At 39.6% G+C, this 19,659-nt stretch overlaps 2 protein-coding genes across 2 annotated transcripts; one reads left to right on the top strand and one right to left on the bottom strand.

Annotated features, from left to right (window-relative positions):
- Nucleotides 1–230: 230 nt before the first annotated feature.
- LOC120434828 (zinc finger MYM-type protein 4-like) lies at nt 231–2,307 on the bottom strand. Its single transcript, XM_039603255.1, has 7 exons — nt 2,245–2,307; nt 1,986–2,156; nt 1,707–1,842; nt 913–1,035; nt 699–736; nt 436–516; nt 231–299 (listed from the first exon to the last, which is right to left on the bottom strand). The coding sequence occupies exons 1-7, from the start codon at nt 2,305–2,307 to the stop codon at nt 231–233; spliced, it is 681 nt and encodes a 226-aa protein (XP_039459189.1).
- A 15,693-nt stretch (nt 2,308–18,000) lies between these two features.
- LOC120434827 (CD209 antigen-like protein A) lies at nt 18,001–19,323 on the top strand. The gene is made up of 5 exons (XM_039603249.1): nt 18,001–18,054; nt 18,284–18,343; nt 18,490–18,641; nt 18,741–18,865; nt 19,236–19,323. Exons 1-5 carry the CDS (start codon nt 18,051–18,053, stop codon nt 19,321–19,323), a joined length of 429 nt encoding a protein of 142 aa, XP_039459183.1. The 5' UTR covers nt 18,001–18,050.
- The last annotated feature ends 336 nt before the right edge of the window (nt 19,324–19,659 follow it).

The raw sequence follows: 19,659 nt of genomic DNA, 5'->3' as shown, positions 1-19,659 counted from the left end.
TCTTAATGAACCACAACTCAGAAATGTTTTTAAGTCAAACAAACAAAAAAAAACTTAAAGGATTTTTAAAAATATGTAACCTAGAAGTGACAAAGCAACATTTCAGTACTTTTAAAGAATGAGAGCATTTGTCTTACAGTAATGGTCTCATATTCGTTTAAGATCAAAGATGTGTTTTACTTACCAGTAAGGGCAGGCCCACCGGCTGTGGGCGTACTGGCTGTACATGTTCATAGGCACAGGAACATAAACCGGCACTGGGACAGGCAGGACCACGACTTTAGGATCACAACGGTCTTCTAACAACAGAAAAGGAAAAATTGAGTAAACACCAAAACTGTTAATTCTGAAAAGATGGTACCTGTTCATATTTCACAACAGACATGTTGTTATGCTTTACCTTTTGTGTCTCTATTTTAAGAGCCTCTTCTGTACAGGAGACCCTTTGTTATGAACCAGCGGAGTACAGATGATCGACTTGTTCTTCAGCTCCTTTGGGACAGTCTGAACGCTGGCCTGAAGAACAGACAGGTCACAAAAACACCAACTACGATCAAATCAAAATGACAAACACAACTTGGCTTCATTTGTAACACAGATCATATTATTAAGGTTATTCTGAAATTTAGCCACTTCTAATGTATGAAAACATAAGTTTATATAGAAGCACGTCGATTAAAACATCTTTGTAGACTTACATGTCCAATGACCTTTGTTTGAATGTCAGTGATGGAGCCTGTGGAGAAATGATAGTCAGAAAATAAAACATGGCAACAAAGGTAAAAACTGTAGTCAGAGCAGCTAAAACAAAACACACACAGCATCACAATTTCCCACAATTACTACTCAGTTTATTACCTGGGTGAAATTTTAAAATGTGTTAATAAATAATGTGTCTGTGTGTGCATGTACCAAGCTGTGGAGAGGCTGCTGAGCCGCTGTGCTGCCTGGTCAGAGCATTAGCCAAAGATATAACATTCCCAATGACAGGAGAGGACTCTGCTGGTGCTGCAGATACCAGAGATGAAGAGACTTCTGGAAAGAGAGGAGAGCCAGTCAGTGGTGCTAGTAACTGATTAAACTGCAGCAGAGATTTATAAAGCCTGTAACTGAACCAGGACTCGAGAAGCAATTATTATCACCTTCACTTAACCAGGAACCTCCATCAAGAGCAAATCTTATTTACAGGGCAGACCCGTCCAAAATTACTCATCTTTACCTTCAGAAAATTGTGCAAGATATGCAAGAACACAATTTCTGCTCACAGCCCTCAGCTCACACGCTTTCTAAACCAAGTAGTGAAGCTCATTTATAGTTACAAATATTTATTTAATAACCACAGCGTTTACATCATCATTGAAAATTAAAAAAGGAAGTTTTAAAAGACGACAGCAGCTTCTGTCCACACCCTGAATTCACTAAAACCAGCAAAGCTCAGGAGAAATAACCAAAATAACTGAATCGGTACACAAAGGACATCTTAAAGTTGCACCACATGTTTCAACTAAGGATATTATGTAAAGTGTAAACTGAACACCTTGAACAATTGTTTCCTAAAACTAGAGCCAAGCTTGTTTTAGCTGGTTAGGGGCTGGATAAAGACCCCTCTAACTCTACATGACCTTAAACCCAAAGAAATCCAACAAATGCTGCTCTGGTTCTGTCCCACTTCATTATAATCATTATGAAACAGCAACTGTGCATACCTCCGTCGAGCATCTGAACCTTGTTACTGCAGAAGTGTAGGAGACACTTCATGCCACAGAAGTATTTGACCTCTCCCAGCAGCGGCAGACTCTGCTTTAGTTTCCCTTTGTGACTGCAGGTGTCACATTTTGCCAACTGAGAAAAAAAGCAGTTAGGAGGAGAATTGGTGATTGAATTGTCTTTTTACAAATTATATTCAAGGGTAAAAAAAAGGAAAAAAAAAACCTTCATCTGCAGCAGACAGACTGTGCAGAGTGTGAGCATCACCCTTCACTTACATGTCCGAGGAGCATTTTGTATTTTGAGCAGCAGGCTTCAGAGCAGAACTCGATGTCCATGTCTTCACCCGGTGTCGTCACCAGACTCTTGGATATCGACTGGCAGTAACTGCACGAGCGACAGTGTTCACCCACTTCCCTTTTAGCTCTTGGCAAAGAGCGTCTTGCAGGCTGCAAGAAGAGAAAGGTGAGGCTCCAGTAAACTTCCTGATCATGTGAAATGGACCATAAACAAACTACACTGACATGTTCTCCTTACCATCACTGCAGAAGCAGCAGTCTTTGCCGCCGATTCTCTTGACGTCTTTGATGATTCTTTCATTCTTACAGTATTCACAGGTAGCTGTGATGCTGTTGACCCTGAGAGATTTGGATATATTGTATACGTTTTATAGCAAAGGCCTACATGTGGAGCACTGTGAGGACTCCAACTTAAGTGGTAATATACTGGAAAGAGATTTAATAAACAGAATTTATTCTAATCATAAATTGCTGTTATCATTCAGTTGGTAATAACATTTATTCTGTCACTGAATCCAAACTAGGTTTAAGATATTCATACATTACGGCTACTAAAGAAGACATTTTTAACATAAAACTTACGCAGTCGAGATGTATTACAGATGGCTTCACGTCTTTAACCTCACAAACTTCAGATGAAGAGCTTTTCTTTTCTATAACGACAAAAGCACGAACAAGATTCCTGCATTTGACACCTAAAAGCTTAAAACTGCTGTCCAACTGCAAAATTCAGCACAGCACTGCACAAATGCTCTCTCTGCAGTTTGAACTATGACTGTAGATACCCGTCACAGTGAAGGTCTGGGCCTCGTACACCATCATACACCTGTTGCTGCAGAAGAACTCCACCCTGCCTTCATCATTTTTATTTTCAATCATGTCTGACAGCTGATGGGACTTCTGGCACATGGGGCAGAGCTGACGAGTGTCAACTTTCTGCAAAGATAACGAGAAAAAATGATTTGAGATAAAGAACACCATTACCTTAGACCAGCGGTCCCCAACCTCCGGGGCCAAACTAGGTTTAAGATATTCATACATTACAGCTATTAAAAAAGACATTTTTAACATAAAACTTACACAGTCAAGATTTATTAGAGATGGTTTCACGTCTTTAACCTCACAAACTTGGTCATTTGGTACCGGGACATGAGAGTTGAGGCTCGGTGTGAAACTTATGGTTTTCAGGGTTTTTATCGGTTTTGTAGTGTTATTTTTTATTGTTATTCACGTTAACTGTGTTTCCCTGGGTCTTTTTCTGTATGTCATTAATAAATCTTCTTTTTTTGGGTACCAGTACTGGTTTTATTTGTTGTATTTATCCGTGACACCTCAAAGGCCAGTCAGGGGAAATTTTTGTCGGACATAAACCGGTCCGTGGCGCGAAAAGGTAGGGGACCGCTGCCTTAGACATGTTGTAAAATATTATGCCTGCTGCACATTTGTGAAGGTGAGACTCATAAAGGTTTTTAAAACTGTGAAATTTAAAAAAAAAACTCAGCTCTGCTACAGATCTGTCTGTCTAAATGTCTTAAACAGGAGTTATAACATTTTGCTGTTTACATTTAAGCTGCACATGTCTTGTTTAACACATGAAACACAAAGCCTGGTGATGACCTGTTATTATTTTGTTGTTCACATTTAAATTATTGGATGCTTTATGTGTTAAATGTGCCCTGATTTCTTTTTATTTCTCAAGTCCTTAGTTTTCAAACATCCGATCCTGAAATAACATTTAATGAACATTTAATAATTTTTGCATGTTTTCCTCATACTGACACAGTAACAGGATGTCTGGATTATATGATGGAGTTACATTAAGCACAAACACATCAAGGGAATATATAAAAGATGGCCTCATGTTACCTGCACATAGCTACTTTACCACAGACATGGTTGCTTGATTATGATTAGTAACTAACAGTTTTAACTAAACCAAAAATAATAAAACATGCTCCTCTTTCTCTTTCCTCTCAACTAGCCACCTGCCAGCGATCTCTTCCTGTTAAAAAGGAGTTCTTCCTTTGCACTTTGCTCACTTAAAGCACCTTTCGGTCATGCTTTCACAACCTTACATTCCTACTGTGAATGTGTTGTTTTAGGCACATTCAAGTGCTTTTGTCAAATATGGAGATAATGCATGTTTTTTAAAATCTCTGCACCTCTTTAAACTTGGCCAGACATTCATCACTGCAGAGGGCTTTACTGCCGTCCTCCATCTTCACCATGAGACATTTGTTGTAGCAGACGGCGTCACACATGTTGCAGAGAGACAAGCGCAGGTTGTTGCTACTTTGCGGTAGCCATTCACGATCACCGTGAATTTGCACTAAGGTTGGAAAGGGAACGTGTTAAGAGTAGTTGTCACAAAAATATGTTATGAACGTGATAATAAAAACATAATCAAAAGGATGAAGATATTCTGCAGTTTTTTTTTAATTGTGGTTTGATATTTGACCACTCTTTCATGCAGAATTGGTTGAGTTAATGTAAATTGGTCGGTTTCATGGTGGTGGCCTTCAACCCCCCGGCAACAGCAAGGGCCGGTGTTAAAGATGGCTGGGGCTCTCCCCAGCAGACCACTGCCGCAATTTTTGGGGAGATTGGATGGGGTCAGAGGATCTGCCCTTTGCCTACACCACGCAGCTGCACAACACAGTGGCCAGGTGGCTGCAGTCCGGTCCCACAGAGTGAGAGGCTCGTCTGCTGGATATGGCAGTGCTCGAACAGTTTGTGGAAGGGCTCCTGGCAGACACCAGAATGGGTCCACTGCCACCATCTGGCCTGGATATCATGGTAAAGCAGGCAGAAGACCACAGAGGATGAGCTGGTGGAGCAGCTGAATCAGAATTTAAAGTCCATGATTCATAAATTCATTCACAAGGACGAACGCAATTGGGATGGCTGGTTAGACCCTCTGTTGTTTGCAATGCGGGAGGTTCCCCAGGCCTCCGTGGGATTTTCTCCCTTTATTTATTTATTTATTTATTTATTTAGGACAGTGCATGCTAATGAACATCCATCCATCCATCCATCCTCATCCGCTTTATCCGAAGTCGGGTCGCGGGGCAGCAGCCTAAGCAGAGAAGCCCAGACCTCCCTCTCCCCAGCCACCTCCTCCAGCTCATCCGGGGAACACCAAAGGCGTTCCCAGGCCAGCCGAGAGATATAATCTCTCCAGCGCGTCCTGGGTCTGCCCTGGGCCTCCTCCCGGTGGGACATGCCCGAACACCTCACCCAGGAGGCGCCCAGGGGGCATCCTTGTCAGATGCCCGAACCACCTCAACTGGCTCCTTTCGATGTGGAGGAGCAGCGGCTCTACTCTGAGCCCCTCCCGGATGGCGAACCTCTCACCCTATCTCTAAGGGAGAGGCCAGCCACCCTTCGGAGGAAGCTCATTTCTGCCGCTTGTATCCGCGATCTCGTTCTTTTTCGGTCACTACCCACAGCTCGTGGCCATAGGTGAGGTCGGGACGTAGATCGACCCGGTAAATTGAGAGCTTCGCTTTTACACTCAGCTCCCTCTTCACCACGACGGACGGTGCAGCGTCCGCATCACTGCAGCCGCAGCACCAATCCGTCTGTCGATCTCCGGCTCCCTTCTCCCATCACTCGCGAACAAGACCCCGAGATACTTAAACTCCTCCACTTGGGGCAGGAACTCATCCCGACCCGGAGTGGGCATTCCACCCTTTCCGGCTGAGAACCATGGCCTCAGATTTGGAGGTGCTGATCCTCATTCCCGCTGCTTCACACTCGGCTGCGAACCGTTCCAGTCGCGAGCTGGAGGCCCCCACCTGATGAAGCCATCAGAACCACATCATCCGCAAAAAGCAGAGACGAGATTCTGAGGCCACCAAGTGAAAGCCCTCCGCCACTTGGCTGCGCCTAGAAATCCTGTCCATAAAAATTATGAACAGAATCGGTGATAAAGGGCAGCCCTGGCGGAGCCCATCACCCACCGGAAACGAGTCCGACTTATTGCCGGCAATGCGAACCAAACTCTTACAACGGTTGTATAGGGATCGAATGGCCCGTAGCAGTGGGCCAGACACCCCATACTCCGCAACACCTCCCACAGGACACCCGAGGGACACGGTCGAATGCCTTCTCCAAGTCCACAAAACACATGTAGACTGGTTGGGCAAACTCCCATGCACCCTCAAGTATCCTCGAGAGGATAAAGAGCTGGTCCAGTGTTCGCGACCAGGACGAAAACCGCATTGTTCCTCCTGTATCCGAGGTTCGACTAACGGACGAACTCTCCTTTCCAGCACCCTGGCATAGACTTTCCCAGGGAGGCTGAGGAGTGTGATCCCCTGTGGTTGGAACACACCCTCCGGTCTCCCTTCTTAAAGATGGGGACCACCACCCGGTCTGCCAGTCCAGGGTACTGCCCCTGATCTCCACGCAACATTGTAGAGGCGTGTCAACCAGGACAGCCCTACAACGTCCAGAGCCTTCAGGAACTCGGGGCGGACCTCATCAACACCAGGGGCTCTGCCACCGAGGAGTTGTTTAACTGCCTCAGTGACCTCGACCTGAACATAAATATAAAAACAAATTACATGAATGTAAACATGCCAGATTATAGCCAAAGGCTAATTTCCATCTGTTGTCCTTAAACATAAAAAAAAATAGACATAATAATTCATAAAAATTCATCATTCATTTATAATAAAACTCCATCACCAAACTTACACATACACACCATTCTGTTCCCAAATAAAACATTAAAACTATACAACTCATACATGATCACACACTTGATTTGTCCATAACCAGTTTTAAGCTTTGCCTTAAACAAATTGAAAGTCGAGCATTCTCTAATGGGTTGAGGAAGACTGTTCCACAGATGGCCACCCTTGACAGAGAGGACGTTCTGCCCAAATGCTGTCCGTCTGTGAGGTATAAACAAGTCTCCTCGGGTTGTGGTCCTGTCTGAGCTTTCTTTATGCCTAATGAACTGCTTTAGTGGTGGTGGAGCAAGGGAGTGTAAGACTTTATATATTAAACAGACTCTTTTAAGTTTCATTAAGTTATTGAAGTTCAGTAATTTATGTTTTTTAACACTTTGAGTTAATGTTTGGCCAGAAGCCGCAAGGGTTGTAGGACCTAATTAAAGAAACCTGGGAGGAAGGTCTAAGCTCAGCAAAAATGAGACTCAATACCTTGTGGATCTGAGAGCAAAGCTACACACTTTGGGGATGTTGTCACAAGAAAATTTGCTGCAGGCCCAAGACCAAGCGGTTGTACAACAGAGGGTCTAGACCAGGGGTCTCCAACTCCAGTTCTGGAGAGCTACTGTCCTGCAGCTTTTAGATGCATCCTTGTTTCAATACACCTGAATCAAATGAATGGCTTGTTACCAGGCCTTTGCCAAACTTGATGGCATTCTGAAGAGCTAATTCAACCATCAGCTTTGTTGGAGTAGGGATGCTTCTAAAGGCTGCAGGACAATAGCTCTCAAGGACTGGAGATGGAGATGGAGATCCCTGGTCTAACCTGTAGGGTCTGTAGGGCTGTGCCTGTGGGAAATTTTTCAGAGAGAATTGGCTAAAATGCTGAAAATGGGGGTAATGAAAGAGTTACACAGGGCGTGGTGTAGCCCCATAGTTCCTGTGATGAAGAAAAATGAGTCTATACAGTTCTGTGTCTACTACCGCAAAGTAAATGAGATTTGATGCTTATCCCATTCCCCACGCCAACGAGCTCATTGACCAGTTAGGCACTGCTTGTCACGGACCTGGCTCTGGAGGACTCGGGGTCCGTGAGCAGTGGGGATCATTATTATTATGATGATGATGATGATGATGATGATGATGATTACTATTTGGGGCTGTCGTCTTCTGTTCTGTCCAAATTTGTATGTAGAGTATGTGTGCATATGTCTGTCTGCTTCTCTCTCTCTCCCCCCCCGGTCCTCGGGGGCTGTTACGGAAGTGCGCCGTGGGAAAGGCGTGAACTGGCGACTGTCGTCATCGGGAATCCCTCCTCGCTGTTGCCGGCTCACCTGCAGGAGATTACCTGGTCAGCGGTTGGTAATCATCTCCCGGGCTAGACGGAGGTATTTAACCTGGACTCGCAGCGACAGTCGACGTGGGATTATTACTCCTGACTGGTATAGTCTGTGCGAGACGTGTGTTATTGGTAGTCGGCTTGCGTGTGGCTAATTGTGGATTTTCCTTCTTCCTCCAGGAGAGTCGAGCAGAGAAGCGAGTTGGGGAGCACACACACTAAGGGAGCTACAGCATGGGACGCACTGGGAGCAAGGGACGAGAACTGTTGACAAATTGCATTTTGAGTTAATTGTTGGACTTGCCTGTCTATTCCACTGTAAATAAAGTGCACTGTGGCATTGCAGAGTCCTGCGTTTTGGGTCCTACATTCGCCATCCCCTACGGTCTGCGTGGCAGACCGTGACACTGCTATTTTTTTTCACAACTCTGGATTTAACCATGGACTACTGGCAGAGCCCTCTGTCTGTAGAGTCCAAGGGAAAAAATGAAGCTAATATGGAAAATAAGGCACATTTTTCTACTTCATCAGTACTCTCACTGCAGCATTCTGGATCAAATGAAGGCTTTTCAGTGAGCTTTAAGAAGAACATGATAATAATGGATTACAATTTCCAGCCTAGAAGTAAACACATGAAATAGGTTTTCAGCATGGGTGATGGGTTTTACTGTAGGAAGTAAAAGTCAATTTTTAAAGGGCCCATTTTTTTCATGTGTGTATATACACAGCAGATATACAGATTTATGTATGTACAAAAAATTTGAAAGTGCTGAAAATTATTTAGGCATGTTTAAATGCACCGTGCTACCACTGACAGGTTTTTTACCCCATCCTCCCCAGTCATGGAAAGTTAAGGTTTCACCTGCACTGATGAAAAGAACCAGAGTGGTGATTGTGTGCATTGGGTGTCATTTTCATGTGCACATTCGAATGCACATGTACAAGAGTGTGCATTGATTAATTGATTTCAATTCTGTTTGTTACTAAAAGACCAAAAATATGGTCCCACTAAAATCTGGCTCAGGGTGGGACTGTGCAGGGCACACAGCAGGCTCTGGTGGTGGCTGATTCTCAGCACAAGACAGCAGGCATAGGCTCGAACAAAAACGCTGGCAGTGTGGAGCCCACAGCAGGTGGCAGCGTTGAGAACTCAGCAGACACCGGAAACAAGCTGACACAGGAGGCTGGGGTGGCACATATAAAAAAAAAAACGCTCTCTTCTTGTCTCTTGTGTTGGACTGAGGCCAGACTGGACACCACAGTGACCCACCATCTCATTCTGCCTTAAAAACTGGTATTAAACACTTGAACATGCAGTTTCTGACATAATGTCACAGTAGACATGGTTGTATGCCTCTTTGTCAATTACAATTGCAGAATAGTGCCACAAGGTGGTGCCGTCCTCCTTTTGTTGTGTTAGGCTGGAACACAAAAGGGTGTACTACTAAGTGAGATTAATAGATAAACAAGCTATGCCACCACTTTTTGGAGGGGATTGAACATTCAGTCAACCCTCAGCAAACAGTCACAGTGGTGACCTTAAGTGGTGACCTTAAGGCCAGACAGGGTCCAGGCACTCCTAGCATCAATGCTGAACACGCACACTACTGATGTTAAAGGAAGTCAAACTGTGAAGCTTAAAACTTCTGACATCTACAATGTGTGTGTGATCTTCCATAAGTCATGAAACATATCTGTAATAAATCTTATCAAATATATACAAAAATATTGTGTTCTTAATGTCTCATAGTGTATTCATTTCCAGAGTTGACCAACTCTTACAGTTATTGTTTCATCTTTTCTTAGTCTTTGACTCATATGAGGACCATATGTTAGGCCAACAGATAATCCTAATACAGAGGAGGACTGTGTGATAAAGAATATATGTTTACTTGGCACAATAATAATATTCATCAAGTATGTCAAAACATACTTTTCATGAGTTATCAGATGAATATTTAAACAATTCTGACAAACCAGAAGCAACACCAAATGACTTGATACCATAAATCTGTGTATGTCTGACTTTGATATGAGGCTACAAAACAATTTCAAGACAAGATAAATGGAGATAAATCTGTATAAATAGAGATCTACCTAGATAGTTCTACCTATCAATTTAAGACTTTACAAAACTACTAAATCTAAATCAATCAAAGTTGTTATTCAAGCTGAACTCCCAGCCTTTGAAAGTTAACAGGAAGTTATTTTGCATTCAGTGTTTTGCCATGTGAGTTTACAATGTTCTGTATCTCATCAAATTTAGTTCAACAAAGATGAAACACAAAAGAAAGGAGGGCTACCTCTTTCCGTGCTAATTTAAGATTATGCGATAACTTAACGTGTGGTTACCTCAGTCAACCATGTTGTTGTCTGATACACATTGTGTCATGTTTCCTGTTTTGTTAATGCAGCAGCATTTGTCACAACGATCTGATTTACCATAAATAAGAGGAAGAGAATGTTTACAGTAAAATAATTTAATACTGTGTGCAAACATCATGGCTGACTTATAGTTTCAGTGTTTTAATTAAGTTTAACTGGAAAAAATGAAGAAAACCTACAAGACAAATGTTTGTTTTTTCATATATCGGACTTCACACTGTTTTCCTGCATGCATGCAGCCACAGCCTGCTCAAATGTTTTTGGTGAATACAATTAGCACTACATGCAACTTGAACAGTACCAAACATTTTGTTCCCAGTTAAACCCCAAATGTATAAACAGGTGTCTTCTCTACAATCACCGTTTGACTCAGTAAGTATTTATATGCATCTTATTTTCAATTTAACATGTTTGAGCTCATGAAAATGACAGAAACAGTCAAAAACCTTGAAGTGAAGTTCATGTTTCATAACTGGATTGAACTTGGACAATCAGAGGAATTTAATCTGGAGACAGGCGGCTGTTATTCTTTGGCATTGCTTAATCGGTCTTGTCAAATAATGTTGTGTGACACATTTCAGAGGTCTGAACTGAACTTGCTGAATGACTGATTATCCTTTATTTTAACAGAGAGTAGAATCAAACTATGCAACATAGTCTGCGTGTTCACAGCTTCCTGAAAGAAAAATGTGTACGTAATGGTGTTGTGGTCCTGAGTCTCAGACCCAGGGGTTTTATTTTCTGGATTTTAATTTTTCTGAGTATTCTGTTTGACTTTTAGTTCACTTATTACTTTAATTTATGCACGTATTCTTTTAGTACTTCTTTAGTATTTTATTTAGAGTCCCTAGCTCTTAGTTCTGGCTTCTGCTTGTATTAGACTTGATTTGATCTCTTAGTTTCCCTTCTTCTCTTTATCCTGTGTTAAGTTCACTCATCTTCAATGCTTCTGTTTAGTTCCTGTTTTATTAATAAAAAAAAAAAGGAACTAAACAGAAGCATTGAGTATGAGTGAACTGGTCTCCCATTCGTTGTGTTTAGTTTGATTTCCTGTCCGTTCACCTTTATTGTGTTCAGCTGTTTTTAGTTTCCCTCCTGTTTCCACTTCCCTCATTACCTCGTGTAATTTTTATAGCCTAAATTTGCCTGTTTCCTTTGTTGCGTGATACTGTGTTGGTGTCTTTTTTTCTTCTGTGCTTTTGTGAATTTTGTTAAGTTTGTGTTCTGAACATTGTCATCCACGATAAAAGCTAATTTTTGGTTAACCTCTTCCTGCGTTTTTTGTCAAATCAAATTTAACTTTTGATTTTTTTGTATCTTCTGATGATTAAAAAAAAATGAACAAACGTATAGATACAGAAATTAATTTTAATGTAAGGGCAGGACAGACAAAAAGTTTGATAGCGAGGACTCTGTGAGGATGGGGAGACATACGCTCCAGCCACAATGTGTTAGTTTGATAGATCCTGCAAAGTAGCTCATAAAAGCATTTGTGAGAAACCAGCAGTGATTGGACATCACAAATCTGTGTATGAAAATCAGTTCAAACTATAAAATATGCTGAGCTTATTTGCTGAGCTTAATAAGCAGCTTTCATTTCTTTCTGAAAATAATTAAGAGAAGAGAAGTGTTCAGACTCGAGGTGATACCTGCAGATACGGCACGGCTACGTCTGCAGCCTGTCTGCAGCTCGGACAAAATATTTCACTGCATGTTGTACTCTGTATGATTGACTATGTGACCAATGAAGCTTGTTTGTTTGTTTGTTAGATAGTACAAAGAGATGTTTTTCTACTGGTTGTCAAAACATTAAATATAAATAAATAATAAAGAAACAGAAACAGAAGGACTAACTGAGGTCAGGATGTTGATGCTTGGGTGTGACAAGCTGTTCACAGAGGTATGTAAAGGTAAGAACACTCATGTGGTGATAAAGAGTCAAATCAGAAAAACAAAACTGATATTTAGAGGTTAAAACAAGTATGCAAGGATAAAACAATATTATCTCCACATAAATTAAGACTAAACTATAGTACACATTCAGTCCTTTAACATATCAGTGCATTTGGTTATATTTAGTTCAACAAAGAAGAAACAAACAAGAAAAGGAGGCGCTAATACTTCAACGTGTGGTTTCTTTTGTGAACTTTGTTGTTGTTTCCTGTTTGGTTAATGCAGCTATGGTTTCCGCATCTGATTTTCCATAAAGGAGGAACAGTGCATCGTAGTTTGCTGTGTGTGGGGCTGCATAGCAGCAACTAGTCAGGGTCCCTATGCTGACCCCTCCCATTGCCAAAAGCACAAACAAATGGGCATGTGATCATCAGATCACAAAGTATTAGAAGAAGGTGGTCTGTCATTTGCTGTTAAATGGATGGCCAGGTGCATGTGCGTCAGTTACCTGCGCAACACTGTGGACCATCATATTCTGCTAGATAGGCTGAGACACTGGGTGGGTATATCAGGGGCTGCTTTGGACTGGTTCGAATCTTATTTGCATGAACGATCCTTTTCTGTGGCTACCTCTAAGTACAGTTCCTCTTCTACTTTTCTTGCCTATGGTGTGCCACAAGGTTCAGTTTTGGGGCCTTTATTGTTTTTGTTGTATTTACTTCCTCTTCAGCACTTATTGAGCACTTTGAAGGACATTTTGTGTCACTGCTATGCAGATGATATTCAGTTATATATCTCCTTTAAGCCCCAAGATGTTTCCAGGCTACAGATTTTGCATAGGTGCATAGACTCCATTAGAGGTTGGATGGCTGAAAACTTTCTTCAACTAAACAAGGAGAAGACTGAAGTCCTTGTTTGTGCTCCTAAAAAAATTGTACCAAGTGTTATGGAAAACTTGGGTCCACTTGTTACATTTGCCAAACCTTCTATCAGGAACCTTGGTGTAACTTTTGACTCAGCTCTGACTTTGGACGCTCATGTTAAATCTCTGGTCCGCTCCTGTTTTTATCACTTGTTTTTATCACAACAAGCTGAGTCCCATTGTATCGCGCTCCGAATTAGAAATTGTCATTCATGCATTTGTTTCATCTCGTCTGGATGATTGTAATTCTTTGTTTACTTGTTTATGTAAAGCCTCTTTGGAGCATCTACAAGTTGTTCAGAACGCTGCTGCAAAGATTCTGACCAAGTCCTCCAAGTACTCCCATGTCACACCCCTGCTGATTCAGCTGCACTGGCTCCCTTTGAAATTCAGAATCCACTTTAAGGTTTTGACCTTGACTTTCAGGGCTCTGCATGGACAAGCACCAACATATATCAGTGAACTTCTACATCCATACATTCCCAGCAAGTCCCTGAGGTCATGTGATCAGGACTTGCTGGCTGTCCAACACACGAGGCTGAAAACAAAAGGCGACAGAGCTTTTTTAACTGTGGCCCCCAGACTGTGGAACTCTCTCCCTTTGAGCCTGAGATCTGTGGACTCAGTGGTGGCTTTTAAAAAACAGCTGAAAACTCATCTTTTTAAAATTACTTTTGGTTGATTTTGATTTTTATGTTTTCACTTTGTGATTTTTATCTTGAAAGGTGCTATATAAATAAATTTTTACTTACTTTACCGTATTCTCTGATAGCTGTGGCCTCTTTCTGCAGGATAATGGGCCCTGCCACAAAGCAAAAATACTTCAGGAATGGCTTGAGGAGCACAACAACAACTTTGAGGTGTTGACTTGGCCTCCAAATTCCCCAAATCTGATCTCAGTCACTCTCTCTCATAAAAAACTGTAAAATAAGCTGAGCAGAGAACACAGGGAGGAGTGCAGTTTGAGAAATTATAGTGAACAATGTACTTTTTACCAGCCTTGAGTCTATTGAAATTTAGTTTTAGTCTGTTTAAAATAATAAAAAAATATCCATCTATAAAATGTTTTTTAGAGATAAATGCACATTAATAAAACCCCTAGAAATAGATAAACAGATGGCACACATAAGCAAATTATTTCAGCAATTCAAGATCTGAAATGTTGACTCCATTAAATCACACCAATGAAAAATGCACCAGCAAAACTTAAGTGACCTCGATGATACCGAAAAATATAAAGTTTCATAGTTTTAAATTAAAGAAAAATAAAACTGTTATTGAAGGACGGGGTGCAGATAACATCTAATCCTCACCTTATAGAATGTAAAGGGAAATTGTTTCACTAGAAAACAGTGAAAAAAACAACTTACAAATGTTTTTCTGAAAATCCTAAAGAGACATTTAAAGTGAGTCTCGATGTTCATCTGTCTTTCATGAAGATAAGATAAGATAAGATAAGATAAGATAAGATAAGATAAGATAAGATAAGATAAGATAAGATGTGGGAAATTTGCTTGGTCACAGCAGAAAGTGGACAGTACAAAGTTAAGATCAGCAAAAATTAATAAAAAACAATCAAAAAGAACAAAATAAAATAGAATAAACATTATATTACAGGCACTGTAAAATAAAATGTTCAAATGTACAGTTGAAATAAGGTCCAGTATAAATTCTAGGAATATAAACACGGACATCTGTATTGTAAAAATATATAGATAAATTGCACTCAGTAATACTGCACATAAGAGAGAGTAAGCGAAGGTGTAATGCATGCGTGTGTGTGTGTGTGTGTGTGTGTGTGTGTGTGTGTGTGTGTGTGTGTGTGTGTGTGTGTGTGTGTGTGTGTGTGTGTGTGTGTCACATTTCATGAAGTTTTATGAAATAGCTATAAATACCACAAAAAGATGATGAACCATCCCCAGAGCTACATATAAGGTCTGATATATCAGTGTGGTGCTAAATCAACGCAGGAATAAAACAATATCTGTGCATAAAACTTGAGACACATCAGTGTATATAATAACACTTAAACCAAGAAAGAAAAAAGTCAGAAGAAAAGAAGGAACCAACTGTTATCACTATTAGGTGATATTTTAATGTGTGGTCACTTATTACAAAATGTCTTGTTTCCTGTGGCTCTGCTTCTCGCATTCAAGGCGTTGTGAGACACTGCTGTGAGAAAACAGTGAGAGAAACTGTAATTGACAAAAACATTTGACATTCTTGTAGCTGCACAAAGCTGCACTGTGTTAGGAATATATTAAATGTTTAGCAAGCAAAACAGAAACATTTTTTCAAAAACAGCCATAAAATGTACTCTTATTGTTAAACATACAGTAACTACTCTCCTGTTCCACTTTATATATTTTCAAGTGAAATTAAATGAAACCATCAGGGGTTAATGATGAGATCACAGGTAACAACGTTGATGAGAACAAACAGTGATTTTACAGAGTTAGTCAAGACTGACCAACAGCTTTGTTTTGTCTTTCTGTTTTGTTCTGTCTTTATAGAAACATTTCCCATAAAGATGCATGAATAACACTGATACAATTTAACTAGATTGATCAGATGAAACACTTTATTACATTTAATGTTTAAGGTAAATAAACACAACTATTGATGTGTTAATGATCATATTTGTCATGTTTGAAATCAGTTTTCGTACAGCTCATTAGTGTTGAGCAGGTTTTTTAACTGCTGTTTGAGAAGCTTCATTGGCACTAATATTTTTTTCTGCTCTATCTCTTTGAATCTAATAATAGATGAGCTGCGCTGTAGATAGACCCTCCTCCCCATCCTTTAAAGTCATCAGGAAGTTGTTGTTTTTTTAACAGAGAGCTGTGAAAGGTGTGTTTCACTTCTCTTTGAAAAGCCTGAGGTGAGGGTCGCAGAGGTGAAGCTTGATGCTTAATTTTCAGTAAATATTGAAGGAATTGGTTAAAATAATTTGCACCAGTTTGCTGTTTTGTTATTGTGATTCAGACACAGGTGGACTAACTCTGAAGTCAGGAGCGTGAAGCCTCAGCATGATGAGCCGTCCACAGAAATACATAGAAGGTAAGAACATTAATGTGTCAACAGGGAGGAGAAATATCTACTCTTTTTATGAACAATGCTGTTTTCATAGAACAAAACAATATCGTTTTAGTTAAAATATCTTAACCCCTTACTTACAATTTTGTCATATGAATATATGAAATACCTCATTTATGAAGAAAAAAATTTAAAAAGTCAGTGATATTGTTATGTAATATACACTGTGTCATGTTTCCCTTTAGTCTAATCCAGCTGTGTCTAAGGTTTTATACCAGAAAACAATGGAATTCTATTAAGCAGTGACATATCTTTACATCTTTGCTCAACTGCAGTAGAGTTAGAACTATTTATTAAATGTTTATGTACTTGTGTGTTCACTTTCTGTCTCCTCTAAATCAGGTGAAGTTCTTCACTTTCAACGTGAAAAATCAAACAATGCGTTAAAGCTCAGAGTGGCCGTGCTGGTTGTCTGTGTTCTCCTGGTGTCGGCTCTCGTGGTAATTTATCTCAGTGAGTTTATAGTTTTATTTGTGTAGCTTTACTTAAATAACTTTCTGATTTATTGTAAATTAAATGAGAATCAGAATGTTTACTATAAAATTGTGAATAAAAAACATAACTTATGACTTTTAATTCATCTGCATCAAATGAAATACTTTTATTTAAAACTTCTAATAGGCTTCAAGACAAATTTGTCCAGCATTTTCATTAATAAATTTTAGCAAATAAATACATTTTATTTTAGGATATACTGTATTTTTTATTTTACTGTATTATCACCTCTTTCCTCTGGCAATGAGCGTCAAGTCCTTGCTTCTAGCGCTGTGTCTTATGCAACATATAGTCAGTTTATTACAGTCTGTTATTGATTTATTAAAGTTAATAAAACTGTCATAAACTTACAGCATGATAACTTGAGTAATGACATGTTTCATTAGTTGGATGCTGGACACAACCATAAACATAAATGTGTTTTACTCTTTGGTGAAGAGATGTTTCCTGACACATTGTTTTTGGCATAATTTATATGTTTAAGGGCTTAAAAATATACTTTACAAAGAGTAAAATATCTGAAAAATATTTAAAAATATTACTGTATGATTTTTATTTTTCTTATCTTATTTTTATATTTTTCATAAGTGTTTGAGCTTTTGACAACCAGGAAATGCTCAGAAACCTTGAGCTAAAAGCAGGGAACTGTACAAACCAATGTCATGGGTAAGAATATGAGACTCCTGCTTATTGTAATAAACTTTTGTTTGTTTGTGACCTCTGGAACTTAATCACACAACACACAGACATTATTATTATTATCATTATTATTATTATTATTATTATTATCATTATTAAACTTTGCTTATCGTTTTTTTCCAGCATTTTAAGATTTTAAATAGTTCCATACTTATGATTGATCCTGATGAATAACTGTTATTTTATTTGATCTTATTGTTTTTAATTTGTTTTGTTTTGTGGGGTTTGTGTTTTAGAGAGAGTGCCTGAAATCACACCATGTAGTACAGTGCAGCCTACGTGTCCAGAGCCTGAAGTAAAAATTAGTAAGTTATGAATTTTAAACTTGACACATTTATTTATGATTTATGTATCTGCAGAAAGAGATCAAATAAACAAATATGTAGCTGCAGGACCCAGGGAGCATCCTGCGTCCCTCAAATCAAAAAATTTGAAAAATTTATGAACGTCAATTTTTCTTTAATCTCTTTTTCATAACAGTAACGGAACCGTGCAGCACAATACCAACTACAACCCTACAACCTACTGAAATAAACATGCGTAAGTTTGTTTATTTCAGTAGATCCTGCTGCCGCCAAATCACAAAAAAAGCAGACACATACACACACAAATTCTACATATATATATATGTGTGTGTGTGTGTGTGTATATATATATATATATATATATATATATATATATATACATCACATATATACACATCTATATTTTTTTTAATTGCGTTTCTGCTGAAATTTGATGAAAATCTGTTAATTTTTTTTCATAACAGTGACACAATCGTACAGCAAGATACCGCCTACAACCCCACAACCTCCTGCTGTAACTACGAGTAAGTTTTATTAAAGGTTAAAGAAACAAGGATGGACTGACAGAATCAGTACGTTAGATTGTAACTGCAGAACAGACTCCAAATCACACAAACATGAACATGATTTCTTCCACCTGACTGAAGTCTTTGATGCAATGTCTTCAAAGATGATCCATGTTATAAATGTGAAGATGGCTGGAAGCAACATGGAGGAAAGTGTTATTTTTTCTCCACAAGCAAATCATCCTGGAATGAGAGGAGCACTGAATGTATCACTAAAGGAGGAGACCTGGTTAAGATAGACAGCAGTGAGGAGCAGGTACAAACCACTGCTGCAGGTTCATGTTATCACCCTCATGTTTCATCATCCCAGGACTGAAAGTTTCCCAAAGTAACTTAATCATTTTTTTCTGTTTAGAGCTTCTTGAGGATAGCTATTCAACAAAAACTTGAGAGTTATGACAACCTTTTCTGGATCGGACTGACAGACTCAGCAGTAGAGGGCAGATGGTTGTGGGTGGACGGCTCACCGCTGAATGAAAGGTTTGATTCAGTCCAATTACATTATACTACACTTCATATATATGAAATGTACTACATGGTTTGCCTATTTACAATAACAGTCACCTTAGAAGTGGATTATACTGTAAGGAAAAGACAGAAAGAAGAGCGACCAGCGGTACTCAGTGACAGTGAGGTGGCGAGCAGAAAGAGAAGGGCTTAACGACCGGGACAAAACACAAACAGTGAGAAAGAGGAACCAGATTTTATGACCTGCAATAGTGGCATATAAAAAAACACTGAACAAATTATCAAACTGCTTTTGTTCATTTTCAGAATCAAAGTTTGCTTTTACAGTTAATGCCCGTTCTGTTCTTCATCCCTTAGTTTGACATTTTGGTTCTCTCATGAGCCAGATGATTGGACTGGAGAAGATCCTGGTGGAGAGGACTGTGCAAGGATGGGGAAAACGTATTGGTTTGATATTTCCTGCAAAGTAACTCATAGAAGTATTTGTGAGAAACCAGCTGTGGCTCTGTGTGACTAAATTTAATTCAGGAAGTAGAGGTGGGAGTAGAGGACACAATGAGGCCGTTTTTCAAAAGCTAATGCTGCAAACTTTTAAAGCTTCCTTTCATGAAAAGATATATATACGATTTAAAATGAAATAAATGTTAATGATTAGTTTGTTCCTGATTTTTTGATGTATGTATTATGTGCTAAAACTGCAATGTCACCAGTGAAACGCCTTTTTTTGTCATGACTTTTAATTTATATCGGTGTCTGACCTCACAGAGGAGTTATACAGGGTGGGCCATTTATATGGATACACCGTA

Source organism: Oreochromis aureus, linkage group 3 (assembly GCF_013358895.1).
Source record: "Oreochromis aureus strain Israel breed Guangdong linkage group 3, ZZ_aureus, whole genome shotgun sequence".
Taxonomy (NCBI): Eukaryota; Metazoa; Chordata; class Actinopteri; order Cichliformes; family Cichlidae; genus Oreochromis; species Oreochromis aureus.
This window is presented reverse-complemented; position numbering and strand designations above follow the sequence as displayed.